This window comes from Brienomyrus brachyistius, chromosome 8 (genome assembly GCF_023856365.1).
Source record: "Brienomyrus brachyistius isolate T26 chromosome 8, BBRACH_0.4, whole genome shotgun sequence".
NCBI classification, from domain to species: domain Eukaryota; kingdom Metazoa; phylum Chordata; class Actinopteri; order Osteoglossiformes; family Mormyridae; genus Brienomyrus; species Brienomyrus brachyistius.
In genome coordinates, this window is record NC_064540.1 from 28678336 (window position 1) to 28697361 (window position 19026).

The 19026-nt window shown below is 44.6% G+C and overlaps 1 protein-coding gene across 1 annotated transcript; it reads left to right on the plus strand.

Annotated features, from left to right (window-relative positions):
- The first annotated feature begins 7 nt into the window (after nucleotides 1-7).
- Nucleotides 8-16875, plus strand: kiss1 (KiSS-1 metastasis suppressor). The gene is made up of 7 exons (XM_049022591.1): nucleotides 8-3352; nucleotides 5054-5108; nucleotides 5479-5528; nucleotides 11750-11885; nucleotides 14051-14288; nucleotides 14922-14966; nucleotides 16770-16875. The coding sequence occupies exons 1-6, from the start codon at nucleotides 3200-3202 to the stop codon at nucleotides 14944-14946; spliced, it is 657 nt and encodes a 218-aa protein (XP_048878548.1). The 5' UTR covers nucleotides 8-3199; the 3' UTR covers nucleotides 14947-14966; nucleotides 16770-16875.
- Nucleotides 16876-19026: the final 2151 nt, after the last annotated feature.

The window sequence follows — 19026 nt, forward strand, 5'->3', positions numbered from 1 at the left end:
GCTGGCAATACGGCAAACAGCACTCTTAATGTTTTATGTTATATTAGACTTTTCAAACATCCTATAAAATGTGTAAATGGGAGATCCCTGAAAATATTAATTTCTTATGTTTTATGGAAGTAATGACAGGATATCCTTACAGTAATTGGATAAAAAAAATAGATATCACAGAATAATTTGTTATTCTACTGTGTTAGAATATTTGTTATTTTATTTCTTAAAAAACAAAACAAACCAATTTTCCTTGGCCCCTTGGCTAAAAGCTTCAAGGAGGACATTCTGAGAGTTTCCTGAGTGAGTTTTAATATGGTGGTGCTCTGTTTAAAAAGTTGGACTACCTCTCTAATGAGTAAGGGTAAAGGTATGCAGCATTGTAACCAGGGGCGTCAGAAGCAGTTTGAATGTGAGGGGGACACACTGGCAAGGGGTCTGAGAACCCTCCCCCGGAAATTTTTTAATGAATTAGATGCCATTTCCTGTATTTTGATGTATTTGTAAGAGGTTGTTAAGCACCTAATGTTACCTACAAAAGTCACTTAATTCAACAACTATTTTAGAGACTCAGCAAGTCCTCATTCAACTAGTCCATTTTCACCAGCTTGTTTTTAACTGCTATCCACTGCTATGCCTAAGATAATGAAATGAATGTGACACAATTTACCACCAACAATGAGTTTATGGGTGCATTTTACTTTTAATTTTATGTATTCTTTTTTATTTAGTTTTATATGTAACACAACATGCCACTGTGCAGAGCAATAGTGACCCTCAACTGTATGTTTAAAAATAAGAATAATCATCGTTTCATACAATGAACAGGCATGACATGGCCTGCACTGACGATTCACTTCACTTGCGTGACCCGGAGTGATCCTTCAGTGGTATGTGTATTCTCATATCGATCAAGTGGAATGAATTCTTTTGCAAAGCAACATAAAACAATGCTGGCTGAATTAATATTTTATAATAAATGTGGGGGGTCCAAACGAATAATTATGAAATGTGAGGGGGACATATCCCTTTTAGATATAATGTCGGTGACGCCCATGATTGTAACACTAATTCTGGTAGAGAGGAATCCTGTCAAAACTGTCCTCCTCACATATGATACTGAACAGAGATTTTATTAGGAATACAAGCTGTGCTTTGTCTTTTTTAGTTTATTTTTCATAGTGAATAATTGAAATCTATAATAAAATATTGGCAAAATAATTAGATGTTGTTATGATGATGCTATGGACAGGCAAGGATCAGGCAGGCAGGCAGGCAGGCAGAATACAGGGCAAAACTAGGGGTTTATTCAAAGGACTCAAGGGGCAGGAAACATCAGATGACAACTAACATCAATGACAGACAAGGAATTAAGGTAAGACATGGACTGAAATATACCAGATAACAGGGTACAGCTGGGTACAATCAGGGAAGCAAATGTGGATAATCAGGGGGGCGTGGCACACACGAGGATCGTACGAGCTGGGCATGACATAACCCCCCCCCCCAAAGGCGTGCTCTCCGGGCGCACCTCAGGGGAGGCAACGGACGTGACGAGACTGGGGAACCAGGACCTGGAACACAAGAAAAAACCATTAACGAGGCACAGGGAACAGGACGGACAGACAAAACTGACACAGGGGCATAAGCCATGACAGGACCTGACAAAGGACAGGGAAGGCGGACAGACAGATCAGGAATGGGGACAGAGAGGGAACAAGTGGAACAAAAGGGCCAGGAGTGAACAGAGGGAATACAGGAGGACGAGGAACAGAGACAGGAGGGACAAAGCGAGGGGGAGTGAAGACAGGAGGGACAAAGATGGGAGGCCAGGGAGAGAAGGAGGGGGAATAAAGGGGAGTACGAGGGAGCCCCAGCGGTCAACGGGAAGCAGCCGGAGGAGCCGCAGGTGGCCGGGAGGCCGGAGCAGGAGGGGACCTCTGAACGGCTGAGGAGACAGGGCGAGGGACAGACGGAGGGGATAAGGAGGGAACTGGAGGGAGCACCAGGGAAGGGGACGAGGGAGCTGAAGGGGACCCTGGCGAGGGCAAGGAGAGGGGGGCAGCCGCAGCAGGCGGCGACGTCCTCTGATGCGCAGGAGTGGGAGGACCCGCAGGTGACGGAGGAGCCGCCTCAGGGGAGCCTGCAGGCGACCGACGAGGAGTCGGCGGCAGGACCGAGGCAGGGCGACAAGGCTTCCGCGGGGGACCCACAGGCGACCGCCGACCTGGCGGCCCAGGACCCGCAAGCGCTCTCCGAGCCCCAGCGCAGGCAAGCGAGGGCAAGCCAGGGGGCAGGGCGGGAGGGACCCTAATCCCGCACCTGTGTCCTCTCCCCTTCCGGGACACGGACATGTGGGGTCGAACTCGCCGGGGCGAGGGCGGAGGAGTCATTAGGAGGGTCCCCGAGGGGTCCCATTCCAGCTCCTCTACCTCCAAGGAGGGAGGAGCGGTGGCTGAGCTGTCCGGGACCTCCTCGGGGACTAGGGCAAGAGGGACAGGAGTGGGACAAGGAACAGAAGTCATTAGGGTTAAAGTCATAAGAGGCGGAGGGAGCGCCTCAGGCGTGGGCGCAGGAGCTGCAGGCAGAGGGAGTGCCTCGGGCGTAGGCGCGGGAGCTGCAGGCAGAGGGAGTGCCTCGGGCGTGGGCGCGGGAGCTGCAGGCAGACGGAGCACCTGCGCGGGAGCAGGAGGCAGAGGCGGCTGCTTGGGCGCTGGAGCAGGAGGCAGAGGCGGCTGCTCGGGCGCTGGAACAGGAGGCAGAGGCGGCTACTCGGGCTGTGCAGGAGGCAGAGGCAGAGATGGAGGAAGCGCCTTAGGCGTCGCTGCCGCAGGCGGCGGGACTGGCAAGTCCTGTGCGGGCGAACCGGGCGTGGCCCCTTTAAGAGGCCGGGGCACACGCGGAATAGCGTCCCGTACTGCGCTGGCCCCCTTGTGGGCCAGTCACTCCAGGCGGTAGGAGTACCGCTCAAGGGGAGGCGGTAGCTCCTCGGCAGCTGGGCGTTTTCCCTGGATGGGGAAAGCTGCCTGCGCAGGCAGCTTAGCAGCGACGGTGATGTTCGGAAGAGCCGGGGAGTCCTCAAGCTCACCAGCTGGGAGGGAAGCGGGGACGAGCGTGCATGCTCCCAGGACGATTGTCGGGGTGACCGCCGGCTTCTTCCTCTTCTTCCTTCTCGTCGTCGCGACCGCGGGAGGCTGCTCTGTATCCAATGGGACGGACGGCTTGGGAACGACCTCCGCACCGTCATGCGCTGGACCAGCTGGTGGAGGTTGGAGCGCACCTCTATAAGGGGTTTATTCGGATGACTAAGGACTGGAGACATCAGATGATAACTAACATCAATGACAGACCAGGAACTAAGGTAAGACACGGACTGAAATAGACCAGACAATAGGGTACAGCAGGGTACAATCAGGGAAGCACACGTGGATAATCAGGGGGGCGTGGCACACACGAGGATCGTACAAGCTGGGCATGACAGATGTCTGATTTACGAACACTTTTGTGTTTTGCAAGATTATTTAATCTTACTGACTTAGTGTCACACCATGCATTTCTGCCTCCTCGTTCTTCCCCTGGAAAGTCACACCTGTTACTAATCCGTTTTACCTCTCGTTTCAGCCCTGATGTGACTCACTCCAGCTGCCTCTTGTCTGCTCCCTCGTCAGTGGTGTAAAAAGTTCCTCCCAGTCTTGTGCTCCCCAATGCAGTTATTAATTTTGCTACCTGTTATGCTCCAAAGTTTGTCCTGTGTTTTCTGTCCTATCTGATCCTTGACTCCCTTTTTTGACCTCTTGTGGTCTTTTGTGTTTGCCCTGTGTTTGTTTTGGTTTTCCTTAATAAAGCCCCTTTTATTCCTTCCTACACCCATCCTCACCTCCTTCCATGCCCCAATGTGACACTTAGCAGGTTTATCACAGCAATCTATTACCAGTCCAATCTATTACCATATGGGGTGTTTGTGGTGTTAACTTGACAAAATTTTAGATCTTAAGATTAAATATACAGATATCTGATGAGTTGTGTGGGCATACATGTATTTTCTATGTGCCTTCATCATTTTCTGCAGATGAATCACAATATAATTAGTTAATATTTGAACTTCTTGCTGCTTTTCCTGGGTTAAAAGGAGCCCTCAAGACTGTCCCTGGCAGCACAGGGCTCCAGGCACCTCGGACAAGAAGCCAGTGTATTACAGGGTACATGCACACCAGCAATTCAGAGATGCCAATTAGCCTTGCTGCATAGCTTTGGTCGGCAAAATTAATGCAGAGCTCATGGAAGAAACGTGTATGACACAAGGACAATATGGAAAGTCCACACACACAGACTGCAGGCAGGATTTGAGTCTTGGATGTATAAGGCCACTGCACAATCATCATTAAATACTTCTGTGACCTTGAATACATAAAGCAAAACCTTAAAATCATACTGGCTAGCACTGTGTGTGTAGTGTAGGTAGATTTTTGGAGATTTTACATACTGAATACAGCACCCTCCACAATTATTGGTACCCCTTGTAAAGTTTTGTAAAAACGAATTAGAAAAAATCCACCTTTTGGTGAAGCAGCTTTATGTCACACTGAAAAATTGAGGACAAATCCAGTCATTCATTTACATACATTTATTCCAAGAAAAAAAACCTTCATCAAGAAATAATTATCTTTAACAAAAACACATGTGGATTTTTTCAAACCCTTTTTACAAATCTTTACAAGGGGTGGAGGACACTGTATTGCCTTGACATGGATAGCTCCTGGGAGACCTACTTGTAAATGTATCTCTAGCAATGATTTGGGTACTAACTTATCAGCTACTAATAGCTACTTATGTTAATTATATATCTATTTTCAATACCCATTTGTCCTATTTGGGCTCATGAGGGTTTGGAGCCTATGCTGGAATCTACACAAACAAGGCACGGGAAAACCATGACACTTTAAAGCATGTATAAGCACTGCACTTTCCAGTGCAGAGAACCACTTTCTGAACAAAATACAAATAGGATCTGGTTGTGACTTTAACAAATTCTTTTCTACAAACAGATTCTCTTTCTTACCAGACTGCCACTTACAGCTGGCCTACAGAAAGCAGCATACTTCTTCCAGAAGCAGAAGGCAAGAGGGTCTGCTTTTTTCCTGGGTGATGTGGCCCTAGTGTTTCTGCGCTGGTCAGTGATTGGCATGGCAATAGAGAGCTATGACTTTCTGCTCCTTTTCATGTGAGTGAACCATTGCTCATGGTTCTCAGTTTGGCCCCTGTATCTAAACATTTACATTAACACACAAATCAAATGAAATGTTGTCACAGCAGCTTGTTCTTGCTTTTTAACCATGGAACTAGGAGTGCACAACAAAGATGAGCTCCTTGTTCCCAGGAATCTAACAAATGCTAAATGTGCCTGCTTGTAAGACTTGCTTAACAATAAATAAAAAGATCTAAAAGGACTAAAAATAAAGCTATTTTACCTAGGTCATTTTTTTCCAGTTGTCTTTGGATTTCGTGCGTCATTTGTGCAAATCCCATTTCTTAAAAAGGTAAGATATCTTTTTAACTTCCTTTAAGAATGTATACAAGAATAAATTTATGATAGTATGAAGTTCTGTGACGGGTTGTCGCCTCCATGCTAGGTTATTCCCATGTTCCCATGTAGCCTCCAAGAAAGGCTCTGGTCCCCCGTGACCCTTCATAGGACAAGTGGGCATAGAGGATGGATGGATGGATGGATGGATGGATAAGTACAAGGTTAAAATATAGACAGAGCCCAACTCCGCCTCCTTATGTCCAATTGCACCTTCCCATTTTCTTAATCCCCTAAAATTTAGTAAAAGATTCAAAGTGAATAGTTTAATGAAAGGTCAGTTTTGTGTTAAAAGTGTAAATTTTCATTAGTCGCTCTGACCAGATATTAATTTCTCGAATGGATGAGATAATCAGAAATGACACCTCAAGTTTTGTCTCATGTTTTTGAGTGGATGATTGTCATCATCTCACTTGAACAGTCCTATTTTGGGAGGGGTAGGTTTTGCTACATGTTTGCTACATACAAAGAAAATGTCCCTAGTCACAAAGAAACTTTTTTTTTTTTTTTAATTTTTTTTATTTTATCAACTAACATAAATTGCAGGTTGAACTGAGTGTTATTATGTCTGTGGTTGATTAACATTGAATGGATACCCAGGCTATTATGTTTTTGATTTTTTTTACTGTAAAGTTTCCATTTGCCATATCTTTTTACAAGTCCAAAAACTCAAATGTAATATCAATTATGAAGAATTCATCTTTCTGACCCCTTGTTCTAAGAGGATTGATTTTGTCATTGATACCTCCTTTTCCATTACTGAATCATAATTCAGCTGTACATTCGCACATTTGTGGACTCATACTTTGCTTGTGTTATTTATCTGTTATTACAAATTGGACAGAAAATATAGTTCGTTACTTGTTTTACTTTTATTTTAAATAACATTCAGTTACTTCAAATAAATATAAATATTCATACTTCTTTCTGTTTGGGGCAGCAATAAAAATGCCATTTTATATGAGTGTCTTCAGCAATCAGTTTCAGGGGAAGTTTATTAATTATGAGACAGGAAATGAAAACTACATTTCAGTAAAAAAAAAATAAAAATACCAAAAGTAATATTGGATGTAGCTACATAAAGAAATTCAATCATTTTCAGACTTTCCTGATTTTCAAGCTTAGTACAGTTTCTCATTTTTGTCAAGGGTTTACAGAAATGCATTAGTGGGGGCATGTGTGTTTTGATCACATGGCAGCTCTTTTTGATGGGACTATGAACGCTGAGTGTGTAGGGAGCAGGAGGTACCTGTGCCAGTCCTGCTTGTGTGGAGCTTGCCCTGGGTCATGGGGACTGTGACGCACATAGTTAGAGGGATATAACTGCTGACCAGCAAGCAGAAAATATGATCTCCTGCAGCACAGAGAACAGCACCAAATTCACTTCAAGTCACTTCAGCCACTTAATACCAAAAGGTAAGTTGTAGTATTCTGCATTCTCTTGTGTCATGTGTTGTCATTGTCATTCATCAGGTTTCATTCAGAACTAAGGTTATTTTAAATGATTAAAAAGAAAAATGATCATTTCGTCAAGGGAAATTGTTACCTGGGAGACTCTATAGGCTATTTGGTACTTCTTTTCATGGAGCACCTCATTTTTAACAAACATTTCAAAGCTTAATGTAATTTTTAGTCTAATTCTGAGGGTTTAAACTCAGTCCTCTGAAGGCTCTGTGTATGTGCACCACAGTAAGTGGGGAATACAGCTACTCCTCTTAACAAAATACATTTATTACAATTATGAATATATTTTACTTTATTAATATTGAAAAAAGGCATATGTTTAAATAGTACATAGTGTATGATTTAGTAATTGGACTGATAAGGCTCTGGCATGATATTTACAGTTTCCTATCAGCATAAAGCATATTCTTTGCCTTATATGTGGCGCCAGGGCATTTTCAGGCGTGGTTTGAGATGCTGGGTGTTTGAAGTGGATATGTGTTTCTTTGGTGTTTTCTTTCATGGATTGAAATAGTCGGGTCAGTAGTTGACCTTTCCTCCAATAGACAGAATGATGCTGTTGCATCTCTTTGCCCCTTTAATCTCCCCAGGAAGACTGAACAATATGGGGTACGAGAAGAAAGTTTCTGATGTGAGGAAAGCCATTATTGAATGGTGTTGTTGAATTATTAATTGAAAATATCACATAGACTCCTAGTTTTAATTTGATACAAAATCCTTTAACCTGTACCTTTGGTGTCATGTATTGCAAACAAAAATGAATAATGTAATTGTAATTATACCACTGTTTGAGATCAACTGGAACTGACTTTTCTGCATTTTGTGGTGGATGGAGCAAGTGATCTCTGCAAACACAGCTTTATTAGCACATTTTTCATTGGCATACCATGATGTGCATGGATTTGGTAAACAGGATGCCCAAGAGACAGAATGCAAGTGCAAAGGGAAAGTTTTAAAAAAATAATAGACAGAATCAAACCTCCAGGCACATCCCTGAACTAAGAAGCTAGAACTCTGAGGACCAGAAGTACTTGAGGGATTGACCTGCTATGAGAGACCTCCCCCTCAAAGAAATGGCATCCACTATGGAACTACAATGACCAGGCAGGTGACCTCGAGGACGCAGTGCCAGACAGTCAGGATAGAAAAAGGGAATAATGGAACTTAGTAATGAGGTGGGGGTCCAGCACGTCCTGAGTCAGGACCCAACATCACTTGTCCAGGCCATACTTAAAAGGTAATCTGCATGGTCCCAACAGCATCTTTAATCAAGGATATCAAGGACTTGGTGGAGGGTCTAACAAACAGAGGGAGTCCAGCACCTACAGGGGTGCCTCAGGTGGTTGGTCATGGGTTCTCGGATAACTTTTCTAAGGAGAGAAACATGGATTGAAGACAATACTGAGAAGGTAACTTATACATGGACCTGTTAACTTGGGACAGGATACTGAAGGGACCAACAAAACAAGGAGTGAGTAAACCCTGTCACCTAGCTGGTACTCAGGTGTCTCTTGGTGGTGGCTGTCTACTTGGGCCTAGAACCAGCAAACCGCACGGGCGATGTATTTGCGCTGACCCAGACCTCTTTGGCTTGCCAGCACCAGTCACCCACCACTGGGACACCAGTGGGGGTGACATCCCTGGGTGGCCACAGGGCTTGTTATTAACCTAGCATGCACTGGAATTGGACAAGTGCAGTGGCTGACTGATAAAGGTATTTCTGTACATATTCTGCTCACCAGAGGTATGATGTCCAGTCATGTTGCTGAATATAACAATATGCCCTAAAGGACCTGCCCAGGACCTGGATAGTACTCCATTTGGCCATTTGACTCTGGGTGGTATCAGGACATGAGACTTGCTCTGGTCCCTAGGTGGTGGAAGTAGACTGTCCAGACTCAGGAAGTGAACAGGGAGCCATGGTCCAACAGGATTTCTTCAGAGATGCTGTAATACCTGAACACATGCTCAAACACAGTTGCAAACTGGTGTGCATAAGGAAGTGATGGCAGGGGAACAAGGTGACATGCCTTTGAAAAATTGTCTAATAACACCAATAGCCATTTTAACATCAGACTCAAGTGCGACCAGTGGTGTTCAATCTTGGAGAGCAGCAGGAGCTTTCTGGCTTGAAGCTGTTAGATGGTTTTGCTGATAGCATACATGGCATATGACTTGACATTTTCTTATCTTAGCAACCATGGTGGGCCACAAGTACTTCTCTCCTATCACCTGGGCTGTGCACGCTAGCATGTCCTGATTTTTTAAGTTTGATGTTTCCCTGGGTAAACAAGGGAGGGGTTTGCGTTTCACTTTAATCAATCAGTCTTCATTTTATGATATAACCACATGAAATAAAGCCAGTGTTTTCTGTTAAGCAGTATGGTTTACAAATTTGTAAAGTACCAATTTTATTGTGTATGGCTTTTGATAAGGGGCATGTCATAGATATGAAACATAGGAACATGCTTGCATAGAAAGACTGGATGATGCAATGTAAGGACGTGTCTTTATTTCATGATAATAATAATAATAATAAGGCTTGAAATGGCAACCTTCTAATCACAGGCACAGCAGCTTTGTCCACTGAGCCTTACACCATCTCTACCTTAATGGTTGGAAGCCCTGAGTTTGAAAAGAAGAAAAAAAAATTACCAATTTGGTGATGCCATATGATGAAGATTGTGACTGGTTAAAGAAGTGAAACGCAAGCCCCTTCTTTGTTGACCCACAGACACAGCATACTGGCCAAAATCTGGATGTCCATGCAGGATGCCCTGTTGCTGGTTATGCATGAGCCCATTGGAAGAGTTGATCACAGTGGTTTGGGAACATAAGGTCACTCCAGAGGAACAGGATGGAGGTGTAAGGTGTTCTGTGCAGCTCTCACTGTAAGTAGACATCTGGCTCTCACTGGATGGGGCCTGCAATTAGCTCTGCAGGGATGGGTTCTGACACAGCTGGTTAATGCTACCAGGAGAGCACATCTGCCATATTGTTCAACCCAGGGTGATAGGCAATTGTGAAATTGAAGTGAGTACACAGGGCCCACCTGGACTGCTGAGGATTTAGCAGAGTAGATATGCTCCAGGTTGCAATGATCCATGAGCATAACAAATGGTTGCAATTCCAGCCATATTCACCGCTCTTCTAAGCCCACCTCCATGATCAGAAGCTGCCAATGTAGTTTGACTCAGCATAGGTTTACTTTCTGAAGTAAAATGCACATGGGAACAGTTTGGGAGGATTACAGTGTTTAAAAGAACACTGCTCTCACACCCACCCTGTATGCACAAATGGTGTGGAGCTGAGGTTGTTGGTAAATCTTCCTTTGAGGCTATCAAATACTACTTGAGTTGAGAGTAAATGATGGCGTGGGGCTTGTTGCCCATCAGAGAGCTATGAGGGGAATAGCCACTGAGCAGAAATTCTGGATGAACCTTGTTGTGAAACTTAGTGAAACCTAGAAAATGTTGGAGCTCCATCCAATGACGTACACCAAGGTCGATACTGAGGATTGATGGATCATGTATATGAATGACATGTTCCACAGCAGACTTGGAATAATTAGGATGTTGTCAATTCCAAGGAATGAAACAGTTACTGGTTTCAAAATAACAGCAAAATTCCCCACGGTTAATGTTACTGTTTAAAATTTTAATTATCATTGAAACCAGAGCTGCACAATATATTGTTTTAGTATTGTAATCATGATGTGTACATGTGCAATAATCACGTAATATTTGTCAGCACTGCTTTTGGCAACTCTTGGCAACACCACCAACTTATTTGATGCATTATATTGGTAGAAAAAAATTCCAGTTGGCTATAGATTATTTTGGGTAATTTAACCTCATTTTTTTGTTTAATAAAAAATGGAATATTACTAGGATAGTTCACATACCACAATGTGAAACCATGGATGATTACCGCACTTTGAAAAGCTCTCGTTTAATACTGTCCAGCATCAACCAAAGTTAGCAACAATCTCTTAGATGCAGGTGTGCAGATGCAGTATGCAAAGTGGATGTATTTTGTGTCAGTGAAAACATTGGAGAGCAGTGGCTGTGATACCCGGCTCGTACGCTCCTCGTGTGTGCCACGCCCCTGATTACCCATGTGTGATTCCCTGATCGTCTCCATCTGTGTTCGCTTATTTTGATTGGTCTTGTCTTATTTAAGTCCTGGTCTTACCTGTTTGCCTGGTCCGTCATTCTGTCACGATCGCCATTTAACGGGAGCGGCAGACGGGCAGGAAACAGGCAAGGCAGGCAGGATACGGGGAAATATGCGGATTTATTAGGAACACAGGGTGCAGGAAACATCTCACGCAGACGGACCTTCAATGACGGACACTGAACTCTGGTAAGACATGGACTCAAATAGACAAGACTGATTGAAAATAATCGGACACAACTGGGTACGATCAGGGAAGCACACGTGGATAATCAGGGGACGTTTATAATTGTGACTTTGTTATGGCTTTTTCATGTGGTATTTCCAATATTTGTGTACCCTCCATATCTGCTATATAATCTTTTATAGAATTAAGTTTTCTTATTCTAGATTTGTTGAGGCCTGGAATTCACACTGCTACCTGAGACTGTTATATTATAATATTATTTTGCCTTATTGAAAAAGAGATGCTTTTATTTTTAGCAACAAGCATAGCAAACAAATCAGTTTGTGATGCCTCTCTTCTGTCTTCTGCAGATTGCCTCTGCTCAGTGGGGTGGGTGTCACTTCGCCTTCATCATGAACTTCAGTATACTTTTTCCAACCATGCTGCTGATGCTGGCTGCTAACCTAAGGGAGGCCTACCCCAGTGGTTCTCTCCAATTGAATAAAGGTATACCCCTGATTTGTGGTCTTGGGGTGACCATGACTGTTCCATGCTCTGTAAAAAAAAAATAATAATCTTGTACAACATACAATACAGTACTGACCAAAGAAAATTAGGTACATCTCCCCAATCTCCCATGTAATCTCTACTCCTCCCCCGATCTCCAGAATCTCCCCAACCTCTACATTTATCTGTATCCCCACACCCACACTCCCCCCACAGGTTCAGTTTTCATGTGGCCCACAAAAATGTCCTCATTTCTAAATCTTCACCCATACAATGTGTCTGCAATGTTTGAAATAGATCGGTCACATACTGTCAGACGAGCAGGCAGGTAGTGGGTATAGAGGAGGCAGGAAGACGAGGATGAGGGAAAAACGGGTTTATTTGGCAAAGGCAGGATACGGGAGAGACAGGGCGGATGGCGACAAACTAACATTAAAGTCTGGGGAATACAGACTCAGACGTGGACTAAATACCTAAGAAAAGGAAAAAATAACAGAAAACAGCTGGACACAATCGGGGAAGCACACATGGATGACCTGGGGGCGTGGCACACACTAGGATCAGACGAACTGGGCATGACAGATACATTCTGAGTTATGCTAATGAGATATGTGCAGTGGCAGTAGACTGGTCCTGATGTATATTGGCTCAGAAACATATATCAATGAACAGTAATACAATAAGAAAGAGAAAAGATTTCTTCTGCTCTCCAGACAGTTCCTGACATGTGAAATGTTGATATGGGAGGGGGGGGGGGGTTCCTCAGTAAATTTTGCTTCCCCCGGAGAGGGGGCAAGGGATGGGGCTCAAAAAGGGACCTCAAAAGCCGGGCACATTTAAATGTTCAGGCAAAAGTAACTACAATTCTCACTATTATCTTTTATAAAATCTAATTTATAAATATACTGAACAAAAATATAAACGCAACACTCTTGTTTCTGCTCCCATTTTTCATGAGATGGACTTAAAGACCTACAATTCATTCCAGATACACAATATTACCATTTCTCTCAAACATTTCTCACAAATCAGTCTAAATGTGTGATAGTGAGCACTTCTGCTTTGCTGAGATAATCCATCCCACCTCACAGGTGTGCCACATCAAGATGCTGATCTGACATCATGGGTAGTGCACAGGTGTACCTTATACTGCCCACAATAAAAGGCCACCCTGGAATGTGCAGTTTTTTGCTTTATTGGGGGTCTGGGGACTCAGAACCGGTCAGTATCTGGTGTGACCACCATTTGCCTCATGCAATGCAACACATCTTCTTCGCATAGAGTTTATCAGATTGTCAATTGTGGCCTGTGGAATGTTGGTCCACTCCTCTTCAATGGCTGTGCGAAGTTGTTGGATATTAGTGGGAACTGGTACACGCTGTCGTATACGCCGGTCAAGCACATCCCAAACATGCTCAACGGGTGACATGTCCGGTGAGTATGCTGGCCATGCAAGAACTGGGACATTTTCAGCTTCCAAGAACTGTGTACAGATCCTTGCAACATGGGGCCGTGCATTATCTGTCTGAGTGGCTGGTCTCAGACGATCTTGGAGGTGAACCTGCTGGATGTGGAGGTCCTGGGCTGGTGTGGTTACACGTGGTCTGCGGTTGTGAGGCCGGTTGGATGTACTGCCATATTCTCTGAAACGCCTTTGGAGACAGCTTATGGTTGAGAAATGAACATTCAATGCACGAGCAACAGATCTGGTTGACATTCCTGCTGTCAGCATGCCAATTGCACGCTCCCTCAATGCTTGTGGCATCTGTGGCATTTTGCTGTGAGACAAAACTGCACATTCCAGGGTGGCCTTTTATTGTGGGCAGTATAAGGTACACCTGTGCACTACCCATGATGTCAGATCAGCATCTTGATGTGGCACACCTGTGAGGTGGGATGGATTATCTCAGCAAAGCAGAAGTGCTCACTATCACACATTTAGACTGATTTGTGAGAAATGTTTGAGAGAAATGGTAATATTGTGTATCTGGAATGAATTGTAGATCTTTAAGTCCATCTCATGAAAAATGGGAGCAAAAACAAAAGTGTTGCGTTTATATTTTTGTTCAGTGTATAACTTATACGCTAACATATACAATGTTGTGAAGTTATTTTGAGTAGTCATACAATTGAATGTTCTTTGTTTCACATGTCCTTCTGTACAGATGAGAGCCCTAAGCTGGCTTTCCTAAAGGTCTTAAAGGTCCTGGATGCTGCTTCAACCACTGGCCTCCCACCCACAGTGCTGTCCAGCCCCATGCCCTTGCAGCTCAGCCACTCATTCATGGGAGCACGTTATCACAGAAGGACTTGGTGGTACCCAGATATGGCTCACATCAAGGCTAAGAAACAGCAAAATCTTTCCTCTTACAACTGGAACTCTTTCGGCCTGCGCTATGGAAAGTGAGCCTTGTCGCATTTAAAGATCTCTGGCTCATGCATGGCAATTTATTGTGCTGTGGAGTTTTGCACTTCTTAGCAATTACATTTATTTATATAGTTATATAGTATATTTATTCCTTTATATTACCACTGCATTGAAGGTGTCTGAATAGAAAGCAAATTATGTTGCATACAAACAAAAACTGTGTGTGAGTTTATTGATGAGTCTAATTTACTTGCAGGAGATGGTCTTAAATATTTATCCAGTAAGGCCATTGAGACACCCTTTCAATATAAATGAAGTTAATACATTTTCACCAGTAGAGAAATAAAAAGTGAATTCTTCAAAAATTTATAAAGGTACAATTATTTGAAAACTGATACAGTTTACGGGAACAAAGGGAATTCATATATATATATATATATACACACACACACAGTCTTTACACTGCACAATTTTTCTTTATTCTTAGTATCCATAAGGCAGGAATGACCTAGAATTGACCAAAAGCTTAAAAGGCAAATAATGTGAATATTTTTTAATTGTATAGAATGATTAAATGGTTCTGTTGTGCTTATTTTTTATGAAGGGTATGGTGTGTCATTAAGCAAGTATTTATGTTTAACACCCAAGCAAACTTCCACTGTGAACAGGTCACAGGCAACCAGAAATGGGTAAAGGGAGAGCAGGAGGCAAATGCAAGTATATGTACTTTTGTACGTTTTTGTTTGTTATGTACATTTACTGTGCGATATATGTGTCATACCCGGCTCGTACGATCCTCGTGTGTGCCACACCCCCCTGATTATCCACGTGTGCTTCCCTGATCGTACCCAGCTGTGTCTAGTTATTTTGATCAGTCCTGTCTATTTAAGTCCAAGTCTTGCCTGTGTCCCTGGTCCGTCATTGATGTTAGTCTGCGTCGGATGTTTCCTGGTCTCCGGACCTAAATAAATCCCCGTTTTCCCCATTTTCTGCCTGCCTTGCCTGCTTCCTGCCTGTGCGCATTACCTGCGCTTACCGAAACGTGATAGAATGACGGACCCTTAAGGAAGAGCAGCTTCCGTCACTGAGGAGGACTACAGCAGTTACGTTGACCAGCTGCTATTTTGGATAGCCCAGCCCAGCATCCGGGAGGATCCCCTGGCATGGGGTTTCATTAGCCGGAGCTGGGATATCCTGGACCGGCTCTCCCTGGAAGAGGACGCGCACCTCGCTGAGGAAGTGTGCGCGGACTTCCAGCGAGTGGCTGAGCTCCGGACAGAGCGGTACGTCGCGCCAAGCGAACCAGGGATTATCCTCCTGCCGTCTGCCTTTACTGACTTAGCGCTGCCTCCCGCCACCGCCATGCGCCAGAGGAGGAGGAAGAAGAGACCGGCGATCGCCCCGACGATCGCCCTGGGGGCGTGCACCCTCGTCCCCACTTCTCTTCCTGGAGGTGATTGGGAGTGCTTCTCCCGTCCGGAGAACACGCCAGGCCGCTGCGCAGCTTGAGCAGCCGCCTCCGCTGCTCGCTGCAACCGCCTGGCCTGAGGAGCTCCCTCCGCTCCTGCCGCCTGCACAGCCCGAGCAGCTGCCCTTGCCTCTGGCTCCAGCGCCCGAGCAGCCGCTCCCTCTGCCTGCAGCTCCCGCACCCACGCCCGAGGCGCTCCCTCTGCCTGCAGCTCCCGTGCCCACACCCGAGGTGCTCCCTCTGCCTCCAGTGACTGTGACTCCTGTTCATAACCCCACTCCAGTCCCTTCTGCTCCAGTCCCCGCGGAGGTCCGAGAGGATAGTCCAACCATCGCTCCTCCCTCCTTGGAAGTGGAGGAGCTTGAATGGGACCCCTCGGGGACTCTCTTAGTGACACCTCTGCCCTCGCCCCGGCGAGCTCGACCCCCACCAAGGGTCCATTTGTCTGTGTCCCGTAAGGGGAGAGGACACAGACGCAGGGCTGGGGTCCCACCCACCCAGTTCCCTGGCTCACCCTCCCTCGCCTGCGCTGAGGCTCGGTCGTCGCCTGCGGGTCCTGGCCCTCCGGGTTGGCTGTCGCCTGCGGGTCCCCCTCCACAGCCTCGTCGCCCTGCCTCGTGCCATCCGACGGCTCCTTGTCGGTCGCCTGCGGGCTCCCCGACTGCGGCTCCTCAGTCGCCTGCGGGTCCCCCCACTCCGGCGTGTCGGAGGACGTCGCCGCCTACTGCGGCTCCCCCCCTCTCCTTGCCCTCGCCAGGGTCCCCTCCAGCTCCCTCGTCCCCTTCCCTGGCTCTCCCTCCGACTCCCTCCTCAACCCCTCCGTCAGTCCCTCGCCCTGCCTCCTCTGCCACTCCAAGGTCCCCTCCTGCTCTGGCCTCCCGGCGACCTGCGGCCCCTCTGACGGCTGCCCGTCGCCCGCTGGGGGTCCCTCGGGCTCCCCTTTGTTCCCCCTCCTTCTCTCCCTGGCCTCCCATCTTTGTTCCTCCCGTCTTTGTCCCTCCTTCGTTTGCTCCTCATCCCTTTGTTTGGTTTTGTTCTTCTGTTCCAGGTCCCGTCTTCCTCGTCGCCTCTCCAGGCGCGCCTTTGGGGGGGGAGTTCTGTCATACCCGGCTCGTACGATCCTCATGTGTGTCACCCCCCCCTGATTATCCACGTGTGCTTCCCTGATCGTACCTAGCTGTGTCTAGTTATTTTGATCAGTCCTGTCTATTTAAGTCCAAGTCTTGCCTGTGTCCCTGGTCCGTCATTGATGTTAGTCTGTGTCGGATGTTTCCTGGTCTCCGGACCTAAATAAATCCCCGTTTTCTGCCTGCCTTGCCTGCTTCCTGCCTGTGCGCATTACCTGCGCTTACCGAAACGTGACAATATGAGGCACATAAGACAATTGAGGCAACAAGGAGAATATGGAAATTGTCACCAACAATGACATCACTAGCAGTCAGAGATGGAAAATTCAGGTCCAGATAGTTTTGTTTCAAACAACCAGTTGACTATGATGAGTCACCTTCACAGAGTACTCAATTGGTTGGTTGAAACAAAACCTTGGTCTGGATTGAACTTTCAGGACCTGAACTTTCCTCCTTTGCTAGCAACTACATATACAACAGCACCTACAGTGACAGACATAACAAATGCTCAGCCTAAGCCCTAACATATGAAGGGTAAAACACAGGTGTAACATATGAGGGCAATCAGAGCAGGATAATTACGAGACACAATACGGTAACAAAATGGGCAAAAACAATACGTAAATCTGACAGTATAATTCAATTAAACCTGGATTAGGTTTAGAATAAAACTATTGAAGTCAATCAATTCTAATTAAACACATTATATAACCTGATGCAGTTTTATCAATTTTAATATAATGATTATTAACTGCCAGTGTATGTTTCTGCCTCACTGTTGAGGGTGGACATTCATCAGTGTGCTAAATTATTCAAGTAAATATCATTAAAGTAAATATTAAATATCTGTAAAGTGAACATGTATATATCTTAATGTTCTCTTTCTGCATAATCTTTACCGCTTAAATAGGAAGTCACCACTTACCACATGTAGGCAGCGCTGATGTTTATCTTCCAGTGCATCATGTTGCATTTATCCACGTGGGACTGTTGCAAATTTTGTCATTATTTTAAATAAGTCAAGTAGCACGACTGTATTCACTGGAAACTGAAGAGTTCACCCACCAAGGTTTCTGGGTAGAAGATGAATACCACTACCACTACTTCAGCAAGTAAGACCTTTTGAAATTGATAAGTTAATGTGCTGTAGACACCATTTCAACTCTGAAACACCAGACTTCGAAGAGGTTTGACTTTGGCACACATATATTGTATAATTTTAATGAGTATTATTTGAATATAAGAAGCTCATTGTTAACTTGAAGTAGTGATTAAGAAAAGTTTTTTTTGTAATTTTACATCTCTGACGATTGAAAAGGACATCTATCTATCTATCTATATTTTTTGTTTATTTCTCCCATTTTTGGGGCATTACATTAGGTTAAGGATAAAATCTGTATTTAAAAGTATATGTCTATATTTAAGAAATAATGCCCTCTTAACAGGTATTGTACAAATTTATGTTTCATTTAATCATAACGCTTTAAAATTTAGTTAACGATAATTATACATAACAAAATGTCGGTTTGACACCAAACAAAATGGCTGAATGCTGAATTAGAATACGGAAATGATTTTATGTTTCCAGTAAAGCTTTGTTTCTATCTATGGCATTAATAAAGTTTTATCTGTAAAATTATTACACAATGAATTATTACTAAGATGTAAAGGTTAAATATTTGTTGTAATTTTTTTGTTTTGATGTACTTTTTCATAATGTCATTTGATAGTACTCCTTAGCTCCAAAAACGTAGATGAGGTGGACATAAAAAACTCATAGGACTGTCTTAGTTTCTAAATGATCTAATCTAATACATTTTGCTACTGAAGTAACACTTTTAATGCAATTTAAGATACTATTTGTGTCAAAAGAGAAACAAGACAGAATTAGAAGCAATGAAACATTCCTAATTTGTTAATCAGTGCAAGAGGTGCTGATGGTAATGCTAGTCAGGCGCAAGGGGGGTAGGGGGGGATGGGCTGCCAGCAACACTTGCCGATTTGGTGGGTCCTGGCAGATTGAGTGGCCAGAATTAGATAAACTGTTCCAGTTTTCCAAGATGAGGTAGGGCCCCCAATATTTTCTGGCACCCCAGGCTATAGCCTAGGATGGCCTATATATTAATTGGCTCCTGTCTACAGTTATTCTGTGTGCTTATGTTTATAATCATAAATTAC